Source organism: Siphateles boraxobius, unplaced genomic scaffold (genome assembly GCF_051911475.1).
Source record: "Siphateles boraxobius isolate OS27281-9 unplaced genomic scaffold, OSU_SipBor_1 35, whole genome shotgun sequence".
Classification (NCBI taxonomy): domain Eukaryota; kingdom Metazoa; phylum Chordata; class Actinopteri; order Cypriniformes; family Leuciscidae; genus Siphateles; species Siphateles boraxobius.
The window spans coordinates 15234591-15260432 of NW_027508975.1; the positions used below are offsets into that span (position 1 = coordinate 15234591).

A 25842-nucleotide genomic window follows, 5' to 3' on the forward strand; every position below is an offset into this window, starting at 1 on the left:
TTTATTCTTTTAAAGGGTATTTCACTGTGTTTATTACAACCGTCAGATCCTGAGACTATGGCATCTAAAAGCAGAATTATACAGAAATATGTGTTTTCATAAACATAGTTATTGCAAACCAGCTATATAGGAGCATAAATTAAAGTTCAATAGCCTGTTTTGAACAGTGTAACAATGTATGCTCTTACACCAGAGAAAAGCTCATTTTACCTTAAAGGTGGATGCAAAATAATATGTCAATCTTCACAGTCATACAGTTTTCACAGGTAGGAGCATCCATCTACCAGATACACGAGCTTAAATAAAATTCAATCATCACTCATTCTCATGCCATTCCAAACCCATATAATTTTCTTTCTTCGGTGGAATACAAAAGGAGATGTTTAACCAAATGTTCATGCTGTTTTTTCTGTACAATTTAAGTGAATGGGAACAAAGGCAGTTGAGCTCTCAAATCTCATTAGAACTGGTGTACAGGTCCTATTGTGATAAAGTTCATTATTTTCCCTAATGTAATGATAAAAATTAAACTTTCATATATTTTAGATTCATTACACACCAACTGAAATATTTCAGCTCATGAAAACCCAAAATTCCTATCTCAAAAAATTAGCATATTTCATCCGACCAATAAAATAAGTGTTTTTAATAAAAAAAAAGTCAACCTTCAAATAATTATGTTCAGTTATGCACTCAATACTTGGTCGGGAATCCTTTTGCAGAAATGAGTGCTTCAATGCGGTGTGGCATGGAGACAATCAGCCTGTGGCACTGCTGAGGTGCTATGGAGGCCCAGGATGCTTCGATAGCGGCCTTAAGCTCATCCAGAGTGTTGGGTCTTGTGTCTCTCAACTTTCTCTTCACAATATCCCACAGATTCTCTATGGGGTTCAGGTCAGGAGAGTTGGCAGGCCAATTGAGCACAGTAATATGGTCAGTAAACCATTTACCAGTGGTTTTGGCACTGTGAGCAGGTGCCAGGTCGTGCTGAAAAATGAAATCTTCATCTCCGTAAAGCTTTTCAGCAGATGGAGGCATGAAGTGCTCCAAAATCTCCTGATAGCTAGCTGCATTGACCCTGCCCTTGATAAAACACAGTGGACCAACACCAGCAGCTGACATGGCACCCCAGACCATCACTGACTGTGGGTACTTGACACTGGACTTCAGGTATTTTGGCATTTCCTTCTCCCCAGTCTTCCTCCAGACTCTGGCACCTTGATTTCCGAATGACATGCAAAATTTGCTTTGGACCACTGAGCAACAGTCCAGTGCTGCTTCTCTGTAGCCCAGGTCAGGCGCTTCTGCCGCTGTTTCTGGTTAAAAAGTGGCTTGACCTGGGGAATGCGGCACCTGTAGCCCATTTCCTGCACACGCCTGTGCACGGTGGCTCTGGATGTTTCTACTCCAGACTCATTCCACTGCTTCCGCAGGTCCCCCAAGGTCTGGAATCGGTCCTTCTCCACAATCTTCCTCGGGGCGGGTCACCTCTTCTCGTTGTGCAGCGCTTTTTGCCACACTTTTTCCTTTCCACAGACTTCCCACTGAGGTGCCTTGATACAGCACTCTGGGAACAGCCTATTTGTTCAGAAATTTCTTTCTGTGTCTTACCCTCTTGCTTGAGGGTGTCAATGATGGCCTTCTGGACAGCAGTCAGGTCGGCAGTCTTACCCATGATTGCGGTTTTGAGTAATGAAACAGGCTGGGAGTTTTTAAAAGCCTCAGGAATCTTTTGCAGGTGTTTAGAGTTAATTAGTTGATTCAGCTGATTATGTTAATAGCTCGTTTAGAGACCCTTTTCATGATATGCTAATTTTTTGAGATAGGAATTTTGGGTTTTCATGAGCTGTATGCCATAATCATTAGTATTAAAACAATAAAAGACCTGAACTATTTCAGTTGGTGTGCAATGAATCTAAAATATATGAAAGTTTAATTTTTATCATTACATTATGGAAAATAATGAACTTTATCACAATATGCTATTTTTTTGAGAAGGACCTGTATATATAAAAGAGGCCAGCTATTAAGAGCTGTGTAAACCTCACTTCCCTGACCTTAAGAGACACATTTTTTATGGGCTGCTAGTTTTAAAACCCATGTTAGCCAGCCCTTGTCCCATGCCGGTTAACACTGGTTCGAATCTCACACGGAGTGGTGCAAGTAGGACCAGTTACATTGGTGCTGTGACCCGGGTGAGAGTGCGATTTAGGCGGGTGGTAGATAGCTGTGCAGGTAAACCTCACTCCAGCCTCAATAGGCACGCTAGGGCTAGCAACTTTTAGTGTATTTGTTAACGTGCCCGCCTTCCATGCCAGTTGACACTGGTTCAGATCCTGCTTTGAAACGGTGGGAGTATGACCAGTTACATTGTTGCTGTGACCCGAATGAGTGTGAGGTTTATACGGGTAAATATAAGGTAGCTAGTAGAGAGCTTTGCAGGTTTATCTCACTCACTTAGCCACAAGAGGCAAGCTAGGGGCAGAAGCTTTCAGCCTTTTTAGGACACCTGCCTCCTATGCCAGTTGATGCTGGTTCAAATCCCGCTCTGAAATGGTGTGAGTAAGACCAATTACATTGGTGCCATGAACCAAATGGGTGTGAGGTTTAGGTAGGTGAATGTAACGGAGTCAGCTGTGCAAGTAAACCTCACTCCCCTGGCCTCAAGAGGCTAATGGACCTGCCACCCATGCCGGTTGATGCTATTTCGAAAAACCTTCAAAGTTGTGTGAGTAGGACCAGTAGTTACACCTATTCAAATGGCTTGACATGATGGTTTATGATACACGCAACAACATGTTGCTTCATTTCACTGATGTCAAACCTGGCATGACACATTTTAATTTTGAATCAAAAGTGAGATTTAAGAGCTACTAAGTAGGGGGAAAATAACTTAAATTGTGCATCTTTTCTCACACTAAGTTATCATATGGCTTCAAAAGGCTTTAAATAAGGGTTCCATTAATCATGTGGTGTTTTTTTAAATAGTTTTTGGAATTTATAGACCCAGTCTCCATTCACTTTCAACAGTTCCACTTGTGTTCCATGGAAGAAAGAAAGTCATGCATTTGGAACATGATGGTGAGTAAATGATGACAGAATATTCATTTTAGGGTGAACTAACTCCTTAAAGAATTGTGCTTTGGACTACAAACCTGTCCATTTTAATGTTCCTTTCTCAGTGTCTATTATTGTCAAGTCGCCTGCTTAAACAGGTACTATGGCCGCTCACCTGTAGCATGTCTTTGTACGTGGGATCTTTCTTTAGTCTTAGTTAATTGTTTGCATTATGACTTTAGAGATCGCCTGACCTGTGGGACTCCTTGACTTGCCACAGCCACAGATCTGCGATGGTGCGCACTGACTGCAACGGTCTCTGTGATTCCATGTAACGAACTGTCAGTGTCCTGTGAATCCTCACTGTTTTGGGACTTAGTGCTGTCTTGTGAATCAGGCTTGTGCCGTGTGGCCCGACACTGTTCCGCTTTTAGTTCCAGGTAGGAGCGTGAAAAAGTGTGAAATATGGATGTGACTGGGAATGCCATGAGCAGGATTCCACTCAGGATGCTGCTGAGTGCCACCACCTGGCCAGGAATGCTGCGTGGAACCATGTCACCGTATCCAACTGTGGTCATGGAAATGACGGCCCACCAGTAGCTCCCAGGGATACTGGTGAACTCCTGCTTGGCGCCCAACTCGCTCTCAGCCAGGAAGACCAGAGGTGAGAACAGTGCCATGGCGACGCAAAGGAACAGCAGGAGCAGTCCGAACTCTCGAGTGCATCGGCGTACGGTCAACCCCAACGTCTGCAACCCCAAAGAGTGACGTGCTAAACGCATCACATAGAAGATCCGCAGCGCTCGAAGAACTCGCAGGACCAATCCTACTTTCTCTAAGTAGTTGTTTCCTGAGCCGGTGGGACGGTCGCCTACAGACAGTGAGTCCACTATCAAAGTGATGTAATAGGGCAGGATGGCCACCACATCGATGATGTTGAGGGGTGTGCGCAAGAACACGCACTTGCTCTGTGTCTGGATGAAACGGAGCAGGAACTCCAGGGAGAACCAGCCCACACACACTGTTTCCAGCACAAAGATGTTGAAGCACCTCTGGGAGCACTCACCCTGATAGAGGAAACACATGTTAGTTGAAGTCTGGGTTTCACATTCTGTTGAACCTCTCGAGTCATTTAGAGTCTTCGTGTGAGGGTCATTATGCAGTATATGTCTCAATATATAGGAAAAAAATCCTAGTTTTCCTTCATCACAGTATTAGGTAACACTTTATTTTAAGGTGAAGCAGTTACACGTTACTACATGTACTTATTACTTACTGTAGTAATAACAGTAAATTATGCATAATTACAAGTAACCCTAAACCAAACCCTAACCGTAACTCGATAGTAAGTACATGTAGTTAATTCATATTAAACAGTACTTATTTGAGTAAGTACAATGTAACTAAGTCACCTTAAAATAAAGTGTAACCCAATATTAGCATTAAGTGTGACATAGGATTACATTTTAAATCATTGTGAGCTGTTTAGATTTTGTCCCTTGGTGCACTCACTTCTAACATGGAAAACCTGGCAATTCATTAGGAAATATTCCAGCTGTTTTTTTTATTTTTATCCAGTTCCTACTTAAAATGTTTCAAACTTGTTTTTATAGTTTTAATTTGTGATTTTATTTCAATATAAATTAAATGTATATATTTTTTCCTGTATCCTAAATTTCAGTTTCCATCATGTTAGTCTTTTCTATCATCCATTTAAAGGGTGGGTTTACCTAAAATTTTAATTCTGTCATCAAATACTTACCCAAATGTTACAAACCAACAAGACTTTCTTCATTTTCAGAATAAATATTCTAATATAACCAAAGAGATTTCTATACATTCATCCAAAGTCTAGATAATCAAAACTTTCAAATCCACCCTATGAAAAACTGGATGACTAGTAATTTTCTACTATTTAATGCTGAAAAAACATAGATTCTAATTATTGGACAAAAAACTTCCTCAGGTAATAACCTAGAATACTGTCTAACACTTGATGGCTGCTCTGTCAAGTCTTCGTCGTCGGTTAGGAACCTGGGTGTGCTCTTTGATAGCAATCTTTCATTTGAAAGTCACGTGTCTAGTATATTTAAAACCGCATTTTAAAATTATAAAATTATATCCAAATTATGTCATATGCTCTCAATGACAAATGCAGAGCAATTAGTTCATGCGTTCATGACATCAAGGCTAGATTATTGTAATGCTATTATGGGTGTTTGCCCTGTACATTTAATAAACGAACTACAGCTGGTCCAAAACGCAGCAGCTATAGTTCTTACTAGAACCTAAAAGAACGGGTTCTGAACTGGCTCCCTATTAAACATCGTTTACATTTTAAAATATTGCTGATTACTTACAAAGCACTAAATGGTTAAGCTCCCCAGTACTTGAGCAAGCTCCTAACGCATTATAGTCCTTCATGTCTATTGCAATCTCAAAATTCCGGCCAGTTGATAATACCTAGAATATCAAAATCAACTGCTGGCAGTAGATCCTTTTCCTATTTAGCACCTAAACTTTGGAACAGTCTTCCTAACATTGTCCGGGAACCAGACACACTCTCTCAGTTTAAATAAAAAAACAAATCTCTTCAACCTGGCTTACACATAGAACACTATACATTCCTATTATTCAAATCAGTTAAATGATTATTAGGCTGCATAAATTAGGTCAGCTGGAACTGGAGGAGAACTGGCCCCCCGACTGAGCCTGGTTTCTCCCAAGGTTTTTTTCTCCATTCTATCACCTGATGGAGTTTTGGTTCCTTGCCACTGTCGCCTTTTTCCCCTTTCTTCGCATTTGTCGCCATTGGCTTTTGGCTTGCTTAGTTGGGGACATTTAAATTTATATTTAACAATATTATTATAACATAATTTTTTCCTGTTATATCTGTAAAGCTGCTTTGAAACAATCTGTATTGTAAAAAGCGCTATATAAATAAAGGTGACTTGACTTCAAGCTCCAAGTATAGTTCATAAAGGCATCATAGAAAAGTAACCTATTTGACTCCAGTGGTTTAATAAAAAATGAATGAATGATTTACATATTGATATCTTTAGTTGTTCCAAAGTCAAACAAAAGGCTATCTGGTTTGGAATGAGTAAATGATGACAGAAATTTAGGGTGAAATATCCCTTTAACTAACAAAAGCCTTCCACAATGTTCAATAATGAAATCATCTTTTGCAAAGTAACACAATTTTAATGGGACAACAGCAGCACATGCATCAGTAAGTAATGGCAATGTATTTGATGGATTCTGTTATTTTGTGGAGTAATTGTGATTTATCTCAAATTGGTTTGATTTCATGAAAATTTTCCAACTGTCAATCGCTCTCTAAGGAATGGCTAGTACTTTGTATTACTAATCAAGTTATAATTAATAAAGTTTAAATGTCTGAGCTTGGCCAGAGCATGTTTCTGAAAAGATTTTTTTTTAATTATAACACAAGGACATTCATTAAAAAAACAATTATAGAATTCAAAAGCTATTGCACAACTTCAGTGACAGTAATTACTTGACAAGAGTCCACTTGAAATCTGCAGCTTAATTTCATAAAAACACATGTCTGAGAAACATTCTACTTTCTAACTTGTAATCATAAAGAGAAAAACTAATGTTCCATGAATGCAGAAGGTTCTTAGAAACCAGACATATTTAATAACATTTTTGAAAACTTTGAAAAGCAGTGAAGGTCATCACTAAGGCCACATCCACATGAAGCCAGTTCTTTCCCTATCCGATGTTTTTTTTCCTCGTTCAAAACAAAATTCCGTAAACACGGCGCCGTCTCAAGAAATATCTGCGTACACACGAAACCACTGAAACCGATGTAGTATACATGCCAGACCAGTATGAGGCGCTGTATTTCTGACACAGATACACTAAAAACAGAGAAGACTTGCGCATAAACCTTGCACGCTGTATACAATAATATTAGGAACAGTAGCTTCTTTTTTTTCTTTTTGTTTTTAACCAAGAACTTTATTGAACAATATGAAAAACCATAAATGGCCTGGTAGGCTACAAAATAGGAATGAGTCACGATATTCGATTAGTTAGCAGACGCATAAAGCTTGCCACAAAGAACCGGCAAATGGCCTAATCATTATGAATGTGTCAAATATAGCAAGGAGACATTTTAATTATTTATTAATAAACTACTGTTTTCTGTGACGATGCTGACTCGCCACCTTCGCAGTAGGTGAAGGTGCTTATAGAGATAAATGCACACTTCATACGGATTATAAGAGAGTTTTCTGTTTCTTTTCGTTTTGAATTGTTTTGTTTAAAAGTAAACATTTCAAGCTTAGATATATTTCTGAGTTTCTGTTCATTTATGAGACAAGCTCCAGTTCACGTGGGATGCAAGTTATATCGCGTCGGCGCCTCCGTGTCCTGATGGCTATTGTCTGCTATATTTGCTTCTTATTTATTAAATCCAGGCAAATGGTTGATGAAACATTGATTAAAATTAAGATACAATTTATACAAAACGAAATTCACTTTAAAGAAAGGCTTTATATAAAACAAAACTTAATGAAGTGCTCAAAATGATGTGTCTCGATATTGCGCATCTTATGATTAGGCTACTCACGCTGTTCACTTTTCATATAATCAACATATATGAAATGGAAAGAATAACATTATTTAAACATAAATATGAAACTAACTTTTCTTTAATGGCTACAACATGTAGGCCTACAGTACAGAGAAATTTAATGTCGGAGCGAATGGCGTGTTACCGGTGAGCATGAGGGGGCAGAGGTGCGTTTTTTGAATAATAATCAAATAATTCCCAGCGATCGTCGAATATTATTTTTGCTTGAAAAGCCCATCCTTACAAAATACGAAATGTCTTAATCAGACAAAATACAAGCATCATAGCATAAGAAAGAAATATAAACAAATAAAGAAGTAAAATACAGAAATAAAATAAAAATACATTAAAGTAGGCCTAAATAATAAATAAATAAATAAATAAAAGAGGCTCTATAGCTTCTGAAGCATGAACTCAAGCAAGTAGTCGCAGTTGTTGTTGCTGTTAGCCTACTGATTTAGCACGTCTGACTAGTCGACACGTGGGGTGATGACATCATCGTTTCACAAAATGTACGGATTGGCCGTACACACGAAGACGCAAGGGCGTCGTTTTCAGATTTATCCACCCTGGGACCCGGTTTCAAAAAATAGCGGTTTCAGTCTCCCAAAACGCCGGATCCGTCTGGACGAAACGTCGATCCGATAAAAAATTTGTACGTATACAGCTAAACGCGTCTCCGTGTGGACAGGGCCTAAATGTGTGAGAGAAAATGGAACAACAATGAATGTGCCCAGAACTGGCAACCCACCAGAGTCAGGACAAAAAGAAAATTAACCCCCTGGTGTTACTTGGTCAATTTAGACCTTATCATCAAGGTCTTTAAAACTTATCATCAAAAGATGGAGCAAATCCGATCTTTCACGAGTTGAGGAGCGCAATGTTCCAAGACACATAATAACATTCCATTCGTATTAGAGATGCGCGGATGGGCTATTATTATTTTATCCGCAACCGCATCACAAAACTCATCATCTGTCCGCCATCCACCCGCACCAACGTTTTTTGATCAATTTTCGAAACCGCAACAGCGCCGCACTGGCTGTTTTAAGGTCTATGAGCATTGCGAGGCGCTGCTGTCAAGAGGCTAGAAAGCTCTTGGCTGTTCTAGAAAGATCCAATGCAGCAAAGATATTTAAAGGCTAAAGTCCCTAGTATATTGGCTGTAACTGTTGTATCCCCAGAATATCAGCAGTGAACTCCGTCTCCGATCGGCGCACAGGGATAAATATATATAAGTAAATAGCCTATAACGCACATCGGCAAACCTGACCTTACCTGACTAGGCTACTGTAGACTAAAATGTTATCATTTCGTTTTGAATTTTGTTTAAAAGTAGACATTTAGGCCCAGCCTACGCCGAGTTTCGGTTAATTTGAGACGAGCTTCAGTTTACCCGCAAGAGATCGCACCTGCGCTTCCACGTCCTCCTGGTTATATGTCTGCTATTTGCTTCTTATTTCTTAATTCCATGCAATTAGTTAATGACACAGTGATTAAAATTAAGGTACAATTTATACAAAACGAAATTTAATTTAAAGAAAGGCTTTCTACAAAACAAAACTTAATAAAGTGGTCAAAATCGTGTCTGACCCATCTTATGATCCTATCTTACTCATCCTGTTCACTCTTCATATAATCGACATAGATTGAATAAAAAATAACACTATATTATGTAAACATAAATATGGAGTATAATATTTGTAATTAAGACATGTTGCAATAGGTGTTCTTTCATTTCCAATGTGAACATCATAATGTATTCTCCTGAAAATGATGAATTCAATGCGAATGTATCTGAGAATATTCTTAAATAAGGAAATCTATTCAGTGATTGGTTCATGCCAAATTACTGCTTGATGAATATTTGACTATTTCAAATTGTGCTCGTTTTTTTTTGGATGTAGGTGACAATATTTAACAAAGTCTGTCTAGTAGAAACGACTTCTGGTGCGTGCGTGAAAGTTTGTCGGGGGGGGGGGGGGGGGGGGGGGATTGGGGTGTGGGGCTGGCTATTTAAAGCGGTTTACCGCCATACCACGGGAAAATCTTGCTTTTCAACTGCGGTTAGAAAAAATCCATACCGCCCCAGCCCTAGCCACAATGCAAAAATAAAGCACACAGCAGTAAAGGGGTGAAACTCTAAAACATCAAAAGTGCAAAACAGATGCTTTCTCTATCTTCTGGTTTGACTGTAATCATGATGCAAAAAAACTTCATATCAAGATTTCAAAAAAATCTAAACTTAGCCAAAAAAATAGTTTTTGATTATCTCTCAATAAACTCAATAAAAGTAAGTTATGTCTGAAAACACAGTTATTCTCAGTAACTGGGAATACATAACCCTGTTTATATACTTATATAGGGATTTACAAGCCTGCTTCAATTGCACTGATTGGACTGTTTTAGAAGCTGCATGCTGATACTGATTTAGATGAGCTCACAGATTCTGTCACATCATACATCAGTTTCTGTAAGGATATGTGTATTCCTCCCAGGACTTATTTAAACTACAAAAAAGACAAACCATTTGTTCTCAGCAAAACTCAGACAGCTTCGCCAGTTCATAGAAGATGCCCATAGGAATGGGGACAAAATCTTGTACAATCAGCCCGAAAACACACTGACAAAAGAGATTTGTGGTCTAAAAAGCTGGAAAACAGGTTTTCAGCCAGCGACCCTGTGTCAGTGTGGAAAGGCCTGAAAGACATCACAAACTACCAGACAATTACCCCCAATTCTGTAGGGAATCAACAACTGGCCAACGACCTGAAAGATTTCTACTGCAGATTTGAAAATCACAGTTTCCCACCTTACACCCACTCTGATGGTCTATTTGCACAACCATCAACACCTCCAGCAACCCCTTACAGCCTTGTTTGCACCTATATTTAGCGTCGTTCACTTGTGATCCGATCGACCAAAACGCATCTTAATACCAGGTGTAAACAGCCAAAGTTAGCCCAGCTCTCTGTTCCTACAGTAGTTCTATTTGTCAGCGGATCACCAGCTTTCTGACAGATAGGCAACAGCTAGTGAGACTGGGGAAATTCAGATCCAACACCTGCACAATCAGCACGGGTGCCTCGCAGGGATGTGTGCTTTCTCCACTGCTCTTCCCCCTGTACACGAACAAGACAGCTGGCTGTCTGGTGCAGTCATTACAACCTGGAGCTGAACAAGCTGAAAACAGTGGAGAAGATTGTGGCCTCCACCCCAGCATTACCCTCACCGCGTTATCGACAATACATAGAGCGTCGGTTTTGGGTTAAGCCGGGAAGAACCAGCGCATGGTGGGATATTTTTATCAATGAAGTTGTGGTTCCTGAGGAATGATTCGAAAACTTTCGAATGTCCAGATCGGCACTTATCAACCTCAGCGAAATCTGAAGAACAGTCAATCTGATTCCTGTTTACACCGGCACGTGCATGCCCAGTGTAGGTGAATGGTCACGTGATCCGCGTTTTCAGTAGTTTTAATGTGGACGGAGATAAATTCTAATACGCAGCTAAAACGCTGGTATGGACGGAGATCGTATTCGTTTTAATTCTCCGTTTCTTAACTAAAACGCAGTAGTGTGGATGGGGCCTGAGTCTGTCCTCTGCACTTCCATAACTGTCTGGTTTGGCCCAGGTACAAAATCAGAGGATTATTTGTGCTCCCCTGCCCACCTTCCAAGAACTGTATACATCCCGAGTGAGGAAAAGGGCTCAGAATATCACTCTGGATCCCTCACATCCAAGTCACAACTGTTACCATCCGGTCGATGCTACAGAGCACTGAAGACCACAAGAAAAGTTGTTCCCCCAGGCAATCTTCATATAAAATGTGTTTTTAACATAATTTTAAAAATATTTTATATAGAAATAAATGGTCCGTAATTTAAATATGAATATTGTTTCATAACACAAAATACCCTAAAAATAACAGATATTAAATAAAAAACATTGAAATTGAAACATTGTTGACCACGAACAACACGAGTGTGACTCACAAATGAACAATGCCGGAGGGTTTAGGTATCTTTAAAGGAGTTATAATTCTACAACTGTCCATGAAGCAATAATATACATGCACAGAAATCTAGCCTGAATAGACGGCTAGAGAGAGGAAAGGCTTTAAGCCTTAAATTTGCCCAAAGGCATCTTACTCCACACTTTAGATTAGTCTGTCTTCAGTGCTATAACACACAACACCATAGACTGAGAACACCTCCTCAATGAAGAGAAGTGCTGGCACACATTCTATGCGGCAGGACTGAAAAAAGGGGGGAAGTTGTAGAGGGAGGCTTAAAAGCATGAACGTCAATGATCTGGAATGGCCCAGAAAATGACCGGTTGAGCAACAGTGGAATGACGTTATAAACTTATAACTTACCCAAATTCCTGACAGTTTCCACTTTCAAATATTAATATAAAGTGGCCACAACAATATGGAGACTTTTTGGATATTTAAAATGTCTAAATGTCATTGGATTAAATACAAAATATTGAATCAAGTGGCATTTGTAAACAAATGCTGTTAATGTTTTTCTCACAACTTGTCACTTTCGGAGCAATTTTACAAAGACTTCTAATCAGCTGGTGTGTAGGTGATTTTAAGTGGATGTATTAGATCAGGTTACCTCAAAGTGCTTGTGGTATTTTTTGCAAATAGGTTTGAATTTTTTGTCATATAATGTATTTTAATGTGTTATATAATGCAATTCATGCATTTTAAAATGTGGCTTTAAGGGATAATTCATCCAGAAATAAAGTCTGAAATTTACTCAACCTCAAGTCTCAAGTCCCATACAATGAAAGTAAATGGGGTCCAAGTTAATTTAGATGAGTTACCTCAAGTCTTGCCGGTTTTACGTGGTGCTTTTATTACTACTCTTTCTTTTTAGGTGCTATAAATGAAGGCACAAAAGTAAAATTCATGCGGATATAAAAAAAATTGTCTGGATGTTTTAGAGTTATTGTAGACTACGGATTGTAGTCATTTTAGTTTATTATATATGTCAAAAATTGGTAAATATTCTCATATTTCATTTATCATTCTCGGTTATATATTCTCATATTTCATCAAATATTCTCATTTATTTTCTAAAACAAAATGTTGAACATTCCACAAGGTGCATATTTATTAAAGCCATCACAGCTACACAATCATCAGTCTTAACGTATATAGCTAACACTTATATCAGAACCCTGTCTCGATTTTTAAAATTATGATTAAATATTTAATCATTAATAATGTCTCAGTTAAAGTTACAGAGTATCATAATCTGATGTCTTTTTTATAATGCTAATTAACAGAAATGCATATGCCACATGTGCGACCAACCCTTTGCCCATTAATAACTTATTCATATGTTATTACTGACACAGATACTGCAAACTGATTAGTATATCAAACTGAGATTTCTGCTTAATGGGCATGTCAAGAATTACACAGCAGACCTTAGAGTCATACTTGAGCTGTTTGACGCATGATGCTGTTTCTGAGGGAACAGACTTGAACAATCCTGCAGGCCATGTTTAATTACAAATTACTCTGGGGGAAAAAATAATCAATCCACTCTGAAGCCCTGATTGAAATGTATTAATGAGCTTCATCCAGACAAACATGTTTTCCCGTCACAGATCAGGCAGGCAGTTAGAAAACTATTTCTAATCTATAAAAGGTTTCATTTTCCTTTCGAGCCCTGCATGATCCCCAGCTTCCTCTGAAACAATCAGGTTTTGCATGCAGTTAATGAACTGCATTAATATTTAAAGGTATAATTAAATGTGATTATTGCCTAATAATGAAAAGAGTTGATGAAGAGAATGTTTTAGTTGTTATTCGGGGAGATTTCCCAAGGTAAAGTGCAGTTTAAATTCGCCATATTTATTCCACCAATATGACATTTTCAATGGAACACAAAATGAGATTCTTAGCAGAACATCCATGTTGCTTGTTTCCATACAATGAAAGTGAATAACTGGATCTTTCAAGTACTAAAATAGACCCAAAAAAAGCACAATATATTGAATCATGATCATCATGAAAGTGGTCCATATGACTATATTTCAAGTCTTCTGAAGCCATATGATAGCTTTGAGTGGTGATCAGACTGAAATTCGAGTCTAAAATATTGAAAGCTTCATGTGGTCACCATTCACTTTCATTGTGTGAAAAAGAGTAACAGAACAAACATTCTTAAGGGTAACTTTATATTCCACAAAAGAAAGTCAAAAAAGTTTGGAGGGGTGGTTAAATTATGACAATATTTATTTTGTGGGCAAACTATACTATATAAGCAGCCTTCACTGAAAAAAACAATAAGTAAAATTTACTTTAAAAACATGTGTGCAAAAACTTGACAAAAATTTAAGGTAAAATTAAGGTAACTCTACTTAACAACTTTGCAAGTAAAAGTTTGAATAATATCTATTTAGTTTGAGTTTCCTAACGTCTCGGTTACGTATGTAACCCTAGAGCCCAAGAGGAAGCCACACTCCGGGTGGAGTGGGCTGTCACACCAAGGGGGCACGGTCGGCCTTGCTGTTGGTAAGCCAAAGCAATGGCGTCCACTATCCAGTGAGACAACCTCTGCTTTGAGAGAGCCTTTCCCTTCAGTCTCCCACCATAACAGACAAAGAGCTGGTCTGAGGTCCTGAAACACTGCGTTCTGTCTACTTAAGCACGGAGAGCGCGTACTGGACAGAGCAGTGCCAAGGCTGGGTCTGCCTCCTCCCGGGGCAGCGCTTGCAGGTTCACCACCTGGTCCCGGAAGGGAGTGGTGGGAACCTTGGGCACATATCCAGGCCGGGGTCTCAGGATCACGTGAGAGAGACCGGGCCCGAATTCCAGGCACGCTTCGTCAACGGGGAATGCGTGCAGGTCCCCTACCCTCTTGATAGAGGCCAAAGCAACCAGGAGCGCTGTCTTCATAGACAGAAATTTAAGCTCAACTGAATGCAGAGGCTGAAAGGGAGCCCTCTGCAGGGCATTTAAGACCACTGAGAGGTCCCAAGAGGGAACGAGAGGAGGGCGAGGAGGATTCAGTCTCCTCGCTCCTCTCAGGAACCTGACGATCAGGTCGTGCTTCCCCAGAGACTTACCTTGAACTGCTTCGTGATATGCGGCGATAGCGGCCACATACACCTTCAGGGTGGAGGGAGACAGCCTTCGCTCCAACCCATCTTGCAGGAAGGAAAGCACAACAGAGATCGAGCATCTCCTGGGGTCTTCTCGACGAGAAGAGCACCAGTTGACGAGGGGTTCCACTTCAACGCATAGACATGTCTCGTGGACGATGCTCTAGCGGAAGTGATGGTAGCCGCCACCGCTGGTGGCAGGGTACTCAAACCTGCCTCGTCTCGTCCAGGAGCCACACGTGGAGCCTCCAGAGATCGGGTCGAGGGTGCCAAAGGGTGCCCCGTCTCTGAGAAAGGAGATCCTTCCTCAGAGGAATTGGCCAAGGAGGTGCTGTCGCGAGGAGTACCAGTTCGGAGAACCAGGTCCGGGTGGGCCAATACGGCGCAACCAGAATGAGTTGCTCCTCGTCCTCCTTGATCTTGCACAAGGTCTGTGCGAGAAGGCTCACTGTGGGAAACGCATATTTGCGTAGGCCCCGCGGCCAGCTGTGCGCCAGTGCATCCGTGCCGAGGGAGCCCTCGGTCAGGGAATAGAACAGGGCGCAATGGGTCGAGTCGTGAGAGGCAAACAGATCTATCTGTGCGTCCCCGAACTGGTCCCAAATCAGCTGAACCGACTGGGGATGGAGTCGCCATTCGCCGGAGATGGGCCGAAACCGTGACAGCTCGTTGGCTGCAAAGTTCCGATCTCCCGGAATGTAGATAGCACGAAGGGACCTCAGGTGCTTCTGACTCCATAAGAGGAGGTGGCGTGCGAGTTGCGACATACGGCGGGAGCGTAGACCACCCTGACGGTTGATGTACGCTACAGTCGCGGTATTGTCTGAACGGACTAGTACGTGTTGACCCTTGAGCAACGTGCGAAAACGGTGCAGGGCAAGGCGTACTGCCAGCAACTCGAGGCAATTGACATGCAGAAGGCGCTGGGGTCCTGTCTAGGAGCCCGCGGCAGCATGTCCGTTGCACATGGCGCCTCAGCCCGTGGAAGAGGCATCTGTGGAGACAACAACATGCCTGGAAACTCGTTCTAGGGGAACACCGGCCCGTAGAAAACTGAGGTTCCACCACGGGGTGAAGGTCTGACGGCAGGTAGGAGTTACTGTAACTCGGAGCGTGCCATGATGCCATGCCCACCTCGGGACTCGATCGCGAAGCCACAGCTGAAGCGGTCTCATATGAAGCAATCCGAGCGCCGTTGCCGCGGCTGCAGATGCCATATGCCCCAGGAGCCTCTGAAACAATTTCAGTGGGACCGCACTCTTGTTTAATGGCTGAGTGGAGAAGGCGACCAAGTCCATACCGAGAAAAGAGCTCCTCTGCACGGGGCAAAGTTTACTCCTTGCCCAGTTGACCCGAAGGCCCAGACGAGCTAGGTGCCGGAGCACTGGATCCCTGTATTCGCAAACCTGGTCTCAGGAGTGAGCTTAAGACAGCCAGTCACCGAGATAGTTCAGGATGCGAACCCCGTGATCCCATGGAGGAACAAGGGCTGCCTCAACAACCTTGTGAAGGCGCGAGGAGACAGGGCTAGCCCGAATGGGAGAACAGCGTACTGATATGCGCGTGCCCTGACAGCAGAACGTAGGTACGATCTGAGTCGAAGGAGAACGGAGACATAAGAGTAGGCGTCCTTCAGGTCGATCGCTGCAAACCAATCCTGTGGCCGCACACATCCAGAAATGCGTTTGGCCAGGAGCATCTTGAACGGCAGCCTGTGAAGGGAGCGGTTCAGATGCATAGGTCCAGGATTGGCCGTAACCCACCAGACTTCTCCGGGACAATGAGGTAGGGGCTGTAAACCCGGACCTCATCTCGGCTGGAGGGACAGTCTCAATCGCACCCTTCGCCAGTAGGGAGCAACCTCCGCTCTCATGATAGGGGCATAGCCACCGACCAAAGTGGAGCGGACTCCCGTGAAGCAGGGAGGAGACCGTGCGAACTGAATTGCATAGCCGAGCCGATGGTTCGCACGACCCAGCGGAACAGATAGGGAAGCTCTAGTGCAGGCTCCCAACTGTGCCAGCGGAGTGAAGAACCACAGACGTCCCCCCGGTGGTGCAGCGAAGCGGAATGACCAGCCCAGACGAGGACGGCATAGCGGCCCGGTGTGGGGGCAAGGTCATAACCGCACCCTGACAGAGGAGGCCAGGGAAGGACCAGCGTTCCACGGGGGCCTGCTCTGTCAGGGGTCTGGCGACAGAGGGGGACAGGGGCGAAACGGTCCGTGGACGGCACGCCGTGTAAACCACCTCTGGGGCAGAGGGGGATGAGGAGAGCACGGCTTGTGGGCGGCGCTCTGTGTCGTCCGAGAACTCTGTATGCTCAGAGAGGGGAGAGTCAGTTCTTTCTGAATAAGGATTCTTCCCCAGCCCTCCACCGGGGAAAGGAGTGGCCCTGCTACCAACTCCTGGAAAGAACTGAGTCTCATCTCTGAGCAGCCCATCTCAAAAGTGCCGCTTAACCCGGCGCGCAGCTCACTGAAGAGCCTCGGGTCAGTCCCGCCCTCCTGCATGTCCATGAGCGTCTGGGTCAGGTGGAACAGGAGAACGGTCATGGGATGCAGTGAGGCAGCTGCCTGTCCTGTGGCACTATAGGATTTTGCCACAGATTACTGTACATTTATTTATAAACAATCTATATAATGCTCGGACACCCTCGGTCTCTCTTACGCAACTGTTGAGCGCGCTCTCGGACACACTCGGCCTCTCTCGCGCATTGTTGAGCGGCCGAGTGTGTCCAAACGCTTCGCTTTTGTCCACTCCGGCGCCTCATAAACACACACACACACGCACACACACACACACACACACACACACACACACACACACACACACACACACACACACACACACACACACACACACACACACACACACACACACACACACACCAGAGAAAAAACTTTGCAGGTCCTATGGCGGAGAGAGAGCCTACTCGGATGAAAACCGCTTCAGTGAGTTCAGTAACGCCACATTATTTTGTCAGTAATAGTAACTGCGTTGTAAAGGGGGAAACAGTAATTCGTTTGATTACTCGTTACTGAAAAAGATAAGGCCGTTAGTAACGCCGTTTATTTATAACGCCGTTATTCCCATCACTGATCTCCGCAACGCTTTATCGTATTCAGACCAAACTTGGTACATGTCATTACAAGCATGACCTGAGGCTACATACTGCGTTTCGGCGCAGCGCCACCTACTGGTCCGGAGACATGAAAAATGACTATTTTTGCTTATAACTTCGGAAGGGTTTGTCCAAAAATCATAAAAGTGGTCTCGATAGATTCAGAAGGTCATGCCGAGTTGACTGATATCCAATTTGTCCATATCGACCATTTTAGGCGTTGGCCATTTAGATTTTTGTACCAAAATGCTGTATTTTCTGCAAACATGAACGTATCATTGCGAAACTCAGTATGGGTCATCAGTACGATGCCCTGAAGGAGCTTGAGAAGTTTTGAACCAGCGCCACCTAGTGGTCAAATTAAATATTCAAAATGCGAAGTATAACTCTGGGTGTGGTTGACTGATTTTCACGGGATCCATCTCCTTCCTGAATCCCCTTGCCGAGTCTAACGATACCACCCATGCTAGGTTTCGCCTTACGGTTTGTGTAGCGTTGTAATTTAGCGCTCAAAAAACATATGCCAATATCTTCGAAATCGTTAGACCAATCGAGACGAAATCACTGTCAGAAGTTTGGAAACATAGGTCGTTGGCTAAATGCTAATACCCAAATGTCAACATAGTAATAGTAAGTGGCATAAAAACGCAAAAAAAATTATGTGTGGGTAATTTTTTACACGTTTATACATATAAATGTCTATAACTCGAAATGAGATATTTTCACCAAATTTGACACACGTATTCACACTCTGAGGACACATGAAAAAATGGTGAGATTGTGCCACTTGTAGGCGCTATAATAGAACAAAACGTGAAATTGCCATTGACTTCAATTCAGTTTTGTGATTAAAATGCAATACTTAACAAATGCATTGGTGTAACATTACGGAATATGATTTAATGGTTTATAACTTTCGACAAATAGGTGGTGCAGTTACGAAATCCATGTGATGTGGTCAGAGTGAGGTGACAATGACACATACAAAGTTTGGTGTCAAAATGTGAAGGCATTGCAGAGATAAAGCCCGAATAGTCATTTTGGCTGCATGCCCCAAATTTTATGCTGTGGTATACGAAAACGGTTTCATCTATCAAAACTAAATCCATAACTTTTAGTCGACATGCTGGAGATGATACAATTTGATTTTGGTGAAAATTGGACAAACGGTCTAGGAGGAGTTCGAAAAAGTAGATATTGAATGAAAATCAAGATGGTGGACAGGAAGTTTGGCTGACTTTGACAAAATTGGTATCTTTGTTTTCGGCATAACCCAAGGAATCTATTAAGACCAGTGTCAGAACAATAGGCAAATTCATTCAAAAGTTATTAGCATTGTTGTAAATTTAATTATAACTTTTGACGAAAAGGTGGCGCTGTCTCAAAATCTGTTAAGAACCTTCAGGTCATGCTGCTGAAGGCACATACTGAGTTCCGTAATGTTACACCAATGCATTTGTTAAGTATTGCATTTTAATCACAAAACTGAATTGAAGTCAATGGCAATTTCACGTTTTGTTCTATTATAGCGCCTACAAGTGGCACAATCTCACCATTTTTTCATGTGTCCTCAGAGTGTGAATACGTGTGTCAAATTTGGTGAAAATATCTCATTTCGAGTTATAGACATTTATATGTATAAACGTGTAAAAAATTACCCACACATACCTCAGAGTCACCTCACTCTGACCACATCACATGGATTTCGTAACTGCACCACCTATTTGTCGAAAGTTATAAACCATTAAATCATCTTATAAGTTACTGTATGATTTTTTAGCCATTTGCCCAAAATTCTCTTAATGTCTTCAATTGCTTCTTGCTGCAGTTGGTCTGACACTCCCAGCCATGTTGGCATCTGTTGTCGTCTTCTTGCGCTTGGCCCCGGTAATGGCTGCTTGCAGCTATATTTTGTATTTTGTTTCTGTAGTGTTTAGGGTTGGGTATCGGTTGGGTTTTATCCGATACCAGTACCTACTCTGTATTTTTTAAACGGTTCCGGTACTTAAACGGTTCTTGAAACAGTATTTAAGAAAACGAAACTGCACACACTTTGTCAAAAAATAATACCCTTTTATTTACAGGGCCAAACTGGACACAATATTAACTTAAATCTTTAAACAATATAAATACAAGTAACATATAGTAATAATAAATAAACCAATATAAAATAAAAATTCACATTTACATGATATATCAAATAAAACAATATTGTATCAAACAATGTAATAATACTGGAGATTAATAGAGATTACTACCAGGGTAACCTAATCTCGACATGGCTCCAGGTTCCCATGTTTTGTCTGCTTGAAACAGTCATGTAAGTTATCTGGTCGTTGTACTAGTTACGGCAGCGCTTAGCTTGGCGAGTTTGGTATTTCTTTCCCACTGCGTCTTAGGCTATGTTTACACGGAAACGATCTGAAGAGAGAACGCAAAAGTGGCGTTGCGTTATCACTTTTTATTCTGCGTTTAGACAAGCGTTATGGGGGGGAAATCAGCGTGCATATGGTAACGCAAAAGTGTGTGAAATTCGATGTAGTATGCACTCCAGGCGGCTAGGTGGCAATGTGAAGCACTGCCACACAACAACACCAATATCTGAGAATATTTTGTACAACTGCTGAAAAGACTCTTGTACTTTTATCAGAGCTGCTAGGGCAACTTGAAGGTTCGACGTATAGAAATAATCCGACATGTTGGTTGTTATTTTCCTGTACTGGCGCATGCCTGCGACGTAAACACGTACGCGACGAGAGCCACAGTGAGCAGATTTGCGTTTTTACCCTTTAAAAATGCTGAAAGTTTTCTGTGATGGGTAGGGATATGCTTAGGGGATAAATATACCATTTTTACAGTATAAAAACATTATGTTTATGGAAAGTCCACATAAAACATGAAAACACATGTGTGTGTGTGTGTGTGTGTGTGTGTGTAACAGAGTTAATTCATTTACAATCCATTATATCAATTCTCTGAAAAACTCTTATGTTGTGGTTTTATTGTTTTGCTTCGATGGGAAGCTTTTTGGACGAGTTTTTTACTCTTTTGCACAGTAATTCAAATTAAAACCAGACCATTACCCATTTGAGCGAACACAGAGCCCTGATCCACTCTAAGCTCAAGACATGGCTTAATCACGCTGCAGGATGAGCTGCCATCATCCAACATGACTGATCGGATATACGCTGATCCAGCATTTTCCCAACAAATAGAGGGAAAGAGGCCTGTAATGCATTTCATCAATATTATTTAGCATATGCTGAGTTAATTCACTTCACTGAGAGATTTACTAGCTCACCTATCTCTTCCCCATACATTAACATAGTTGTGCATCACAATCACAGAAAGTTTGCCAAACCAGGTACCAGAATAACTTCATTTAAATGGGTGGTAAAACACGATTTCGCTTTTCTAACTTTAGCTAGTGTGTAATGTTGCTGTTTGAGCATAAACAACATCTGCAAAGTTACAGCGCTCAATGTTCAAAGCAAAGGGAGATATTTGCTTTTAAAAAATTCAATTTCTAAGGACTACAGCAAACAGCCGGTTTTGGACTACATGACATTCCTCGGGAGTTGCTGATGTCAGCAAATCCCATTATTTACATAAACCCCGCCTCCGAGAATACTTAATAAGCGGGGCGAGGCCATTTTATATTGCTGTTTTGGAGATGAGTTGTCGCAATGCCGTCGAAATGCTGCTGTTTCATCCCGGTTGCAGATCCGCTTTGTTCAGCCTTCCTAGGGACGAGGGAGTTAGGGATCAATGGTTAAAATTTATTTTTAACTCGGTTCCTCATAATTATGACCCTAATCTCGCTCTCTGTGCTGCACACGGAGGAAAGCTTTCACAATCTTCACGAGTTCAATGCATGATTCACACAACTGCTTGTCCTGAAAGATGGAGCAGTTCCAACTTAAAGAACAGAAGCTTTTCGTACTGTTCGTATTGTTAATAGCAAGGAAGTAAACAAATGACAACGCTGTTTGGCTTTGCTGGTTTGTTAAATGCTCATTCATACTTAACGTTAACCGACTTTTTTAATCTCAACAGCGAACTTGGAATTAGTGTAAATTATTCTTTGATTAGAGCTTTTATGTTTATCTACATGCTTGTTTATCTACAGGCATGCTAAACATTGTTCTGTGTTTGATTTGGCTACTGTAAAGACAATGTTTAGTGTTCGTTTTGGGTTAATAGTTCTGTCGACAGATATTTGTCTACAATCGTTCTAAAAATACAAAAGTAACGGTGGCATACAGTCAGAAACGATCACTATAGATCTGCAGTCTTTACTCAAAAAAAATCCCTTTGAGGACTGTAGTATAATTTGTTATAACGATTATATCAAATTCTTGTTTATGAAGCTTATTTTTTTGTAATTCTATAATAATTAGTACAATTAAATAACAGCGTATCTAAAAAGTAATGAGAGAACAACAAAAAACAAACCTTTCTGAAATGTCGTTTAAAAGCCGTTCTTGAACAGTTTCTGCTCGATCATCTTCACTAACGTTTCCCCGGGTCCGATTGGTTTTATTGACGCCATTGTTTATAATACACCAAAGCACACCGGTAAAGACAAGGGGCGTGACGTTTCCAGAAAACGTGCACTAGTCGGTTAGCGAATCACAACTCACTGGGCCAGCTAACCAATCTGAGCCCATTGCGTAGTTTTGAGAGACTGGCTTCATAGAACCAGGAAACCATCAGACCGTTTTACAAAGAGGGGCAGAGCAGTGTAGAATAAAGGTAAAATATATGAAAAATAATGCAATTTTTTAAAAACTGAGCATGAACACATGTTACAGTGCACCCCACAAACACATAAACGGCCTTCGAAAAATTGCGTTTACCACCCCTTTAATGTTCATTAACCTACTGAGAAATTCACTACAATGCCACCGTCAAGACATTGAATGTGAGTCTTGTGTCAGAAAATTGCAATCTACATAAGCAACACCGGGGCTAGTTGTCACTATTCTCCTAGTTCAAAACTGTCTAAATGAAAATAATTGATGTGAATTCTGTCCTCTTATCTAAAAATAACGTCTCGGTTACATATGTAACCCTCGTTCCCTGAGTAGGGAACGGAGACGTTACGTCGGATGACGACGAATGGGGGTTTCCCCTAGAAAGCCAATCATCTTCGTGTATTATAAAACGAGCCAATGGCGATGAAATGCCATGGGTCTGCGGAATTTGCATTGCGTAACTCCGCCCCACCTCGTGGGTATAAAAGGAGGACGCTCGGCAACATGCAGATATGTCTTCGCTGAGGAGCCGAGACTGAACTCAGGCGTCTACCCAGCGGTACAGCGGAAGTGGCAGGGAGACGTAACGTCTCCGTTCCCTACTCAGGGAACGAGGGTTACATATGTAACCGAGACGTTCCCTTTCGTAGTCACTCCGAGTTACGTCGGATGACGACGAATGGGGGTCCCCGTGAAATCACACCACCTTCACAGCTGTCTTCCAGTGCCCTGCGAAGTCTGATCCCCCTGTCGTGATACTGGCACAGACGAAGGAGTCCTACTTAACACAGGAATACCAAGGTACACTGGGAAGCATATCTCAGAGGAGATATGCCGCAGCATGCCTACCCGCAGGGAGGACTTAAGATACGCATATGGCCGGAGGGCTACATATGGAGGAACACTGGAGTGACCAGCCCGAGGGGTGGCAACTTTCAACTCCAGGAGGGCAAGGTGGCTTGCCAAGGGAAAGACACATGCTCAAGGAGGCTTACAGTGGAAATACACATGTGGGGGTTACTCAGGGAGGAACCATGCACACGGAGGCACCTAGCCGGGCACCTATCCAGGCAATAGACACTGGCGCCAGCGTCAACAGTGCTGGAGGAACTCAGGGCTTCAAAGAGGAAGGCTCACCTGAGGAATAATCGCACGTATCCAGTCCGTGGAGTGGAATGGCGAGCAAGCGAAGACACCTGAGCGGGTCCAGTACTAGCTAACTGAAGCGAGTACACGAGAGGACACAGGCTCCACTCGGAGATTATAGAATCTGGCGAATGTGTTGGGTGTCGCCCAGCCTGCAGCTCTACAAATGTCTGCCAGCGTGGCGCCATGCGCTATGAGCCCAAGAGGAAGCCACACTCCGGGTGGAGTGGGCTGTCACACCAAGGGGGCACGGTCGGCCTTGCTGTTGGTAAGCCAAAGCAATGGCGTCCACTATCCAGTGAGACAACCTCTGCTTTGAGAGAGCCTTTCCCTTCAGTCTCCCACCATAACAGACAAAGAGCTGGTCTGAGGTCCTGAAACACTGCGTTCTGTCTACGTAAGTGCGGAGAGCGCGCACTGGACAGAGCAGTGCCAAGGCTGGGTCTGCCTCCTCCCGGGGCAGCGCTTGCAGGTTCACCACCTGGTCCCGGAAGGGAGTGGTGGGAACCTTGGGCACATATCCAGGCCGGGGTCTCAGGATCACATGAGAGTGACCGGGCCCGAATTCCAGGCACGCTTCGTCAACGGAGAATGCGTGCAGGTCCCCTACCCTCTTGATGGAGGCCAATGCAACCAGGAGCGCTGTCTTCATAGACAGGAACTTAAGCTCCACTGATTGCAGAGGCTCAAAGGGAGCCCTCTGCAGGGCATTTAAGACCACTGAGAGGTCCCAAGAGGGAACGAGAGGAGGGCGAGGAGGATTCAGTCTCCTCGCTCCTCTCAGGAACCTGACGATCAGGTCGTGCTTCCCCAGAGACTTACCTTGAACTGCTTCGTGATATGCGGCGATAGCGGCCACATACACCTTCAGGGTGGAGGGAGACAGCCTTCGCTCCAACCCCTCTTGCAGGAAGGAAAGCACGACAGAGATTGAGCATCTCCTGGGGTCTTCTCGACGAGAAGAGCACCAGTTGACGAAGAGGTTCCACTTCAACGCATAGACATGTCTCGTGGACGATGCTCTAGCGGAAGTGATGGTAGCCGCCACCGCTGGTGGCAGGGTACTCAAACCTGCCTCGTCCCGTCCAGGAGCCACACGTGGAGCCTCCAGAGATCGGGTCGAGGGTGCCAAAGGGTGCCCCGTCTCTGAGAAAGGAGATCCTTCCTCAGAGGAATTGGCCAAGGAGGTGCTGTCGCGAGGAGCACCAGTTCGGAGAACCAGGTCCGGGTGGGCCAATACGGCGCAACCAGAATGAGCTGCTCCTCGTCCTCCTTGATCTTGCACAAGGTCTGTGCGAGAAGGCTCACTGGGGGAAACGCATACTTGCGTAGGCCCCGCGGCCAGCTGTGCGCCAGTGCATCCGTGCCGAGAGAGCCCTCGGTCAGGGAATAGAACAGGGCGCAATGGGTCGAGTCGTGAGAGGCAAACAGATCTATCTGTGCGTCCCCGAACTGGTCCCAAATCAGCTGAACCGACTGGGGATGGAGTCTCCATTCGCCGGAGATGGGCCGAAACCGTGACAGCTCGTCGGCTGCAAAGTTCCGAACTCCCGGAATGTAGATAGCACGAAGGGACCTCAGGTGCTTCTGACTCCATAAGAGGAGGTGGCGTGCGAGTTGCGACATACGGCGGGAGCGTAGACCACCCTGACGGTTGATGTACGCTACAGTAGCGGTATTGTCTGAACGGACTAGTACGTGTTGACCCCTGAGCAACGTGAGGAAACGGTGCAGGGCAAGGCGTACTGCCAGCAACTCGAGGCAATTGACGTGCAAAAGGCGCTGGGGTCCTGTCCAGGAGCCCGCGGCAGCATGTCCGTTGCACATGGCGCCCCAACCCGTGGAAGAGGCATCTGTGGAGACAACAACATGCCTGGAAACTCGTTCTAGGGGAACTCCGGCCCGTAGAAAGCTGAGGTTCCTCCACGGAGTGAAGGACTGACGGCAGGTCGGAGTCACTGGGACTCGGAACGTGCCGTGATGCCATGCCCACCTCGGGACTCGATCGCGAAGCCACAGCTGAAGCGG

At 43.2% G+C, this 25842-nt stretch overlaps 1 protein-coding gene across 1 annotated transcript in view; it reads right to left on the bottom strand.

Moving 5' to 3' along the window:
• Positions 1-25842, bottom strand: part of kcng2 (potassium voltage-gated channel, subfamily G, member 2) — a 68872-nt gene continuing 43030 nt past the window's right edge. Inside the window, exon 3 of the mRNA XM_077196539.1 lies at positions 1-4124. Within this exon, the coding sequence (XP_077052654.1) occupies positions 3288-4124 (837 nt within the window). The 3' untranslated portion in view covers positions 1-3287. The remainder of the gene's footprint in view (positions 4125-25842) is intronic.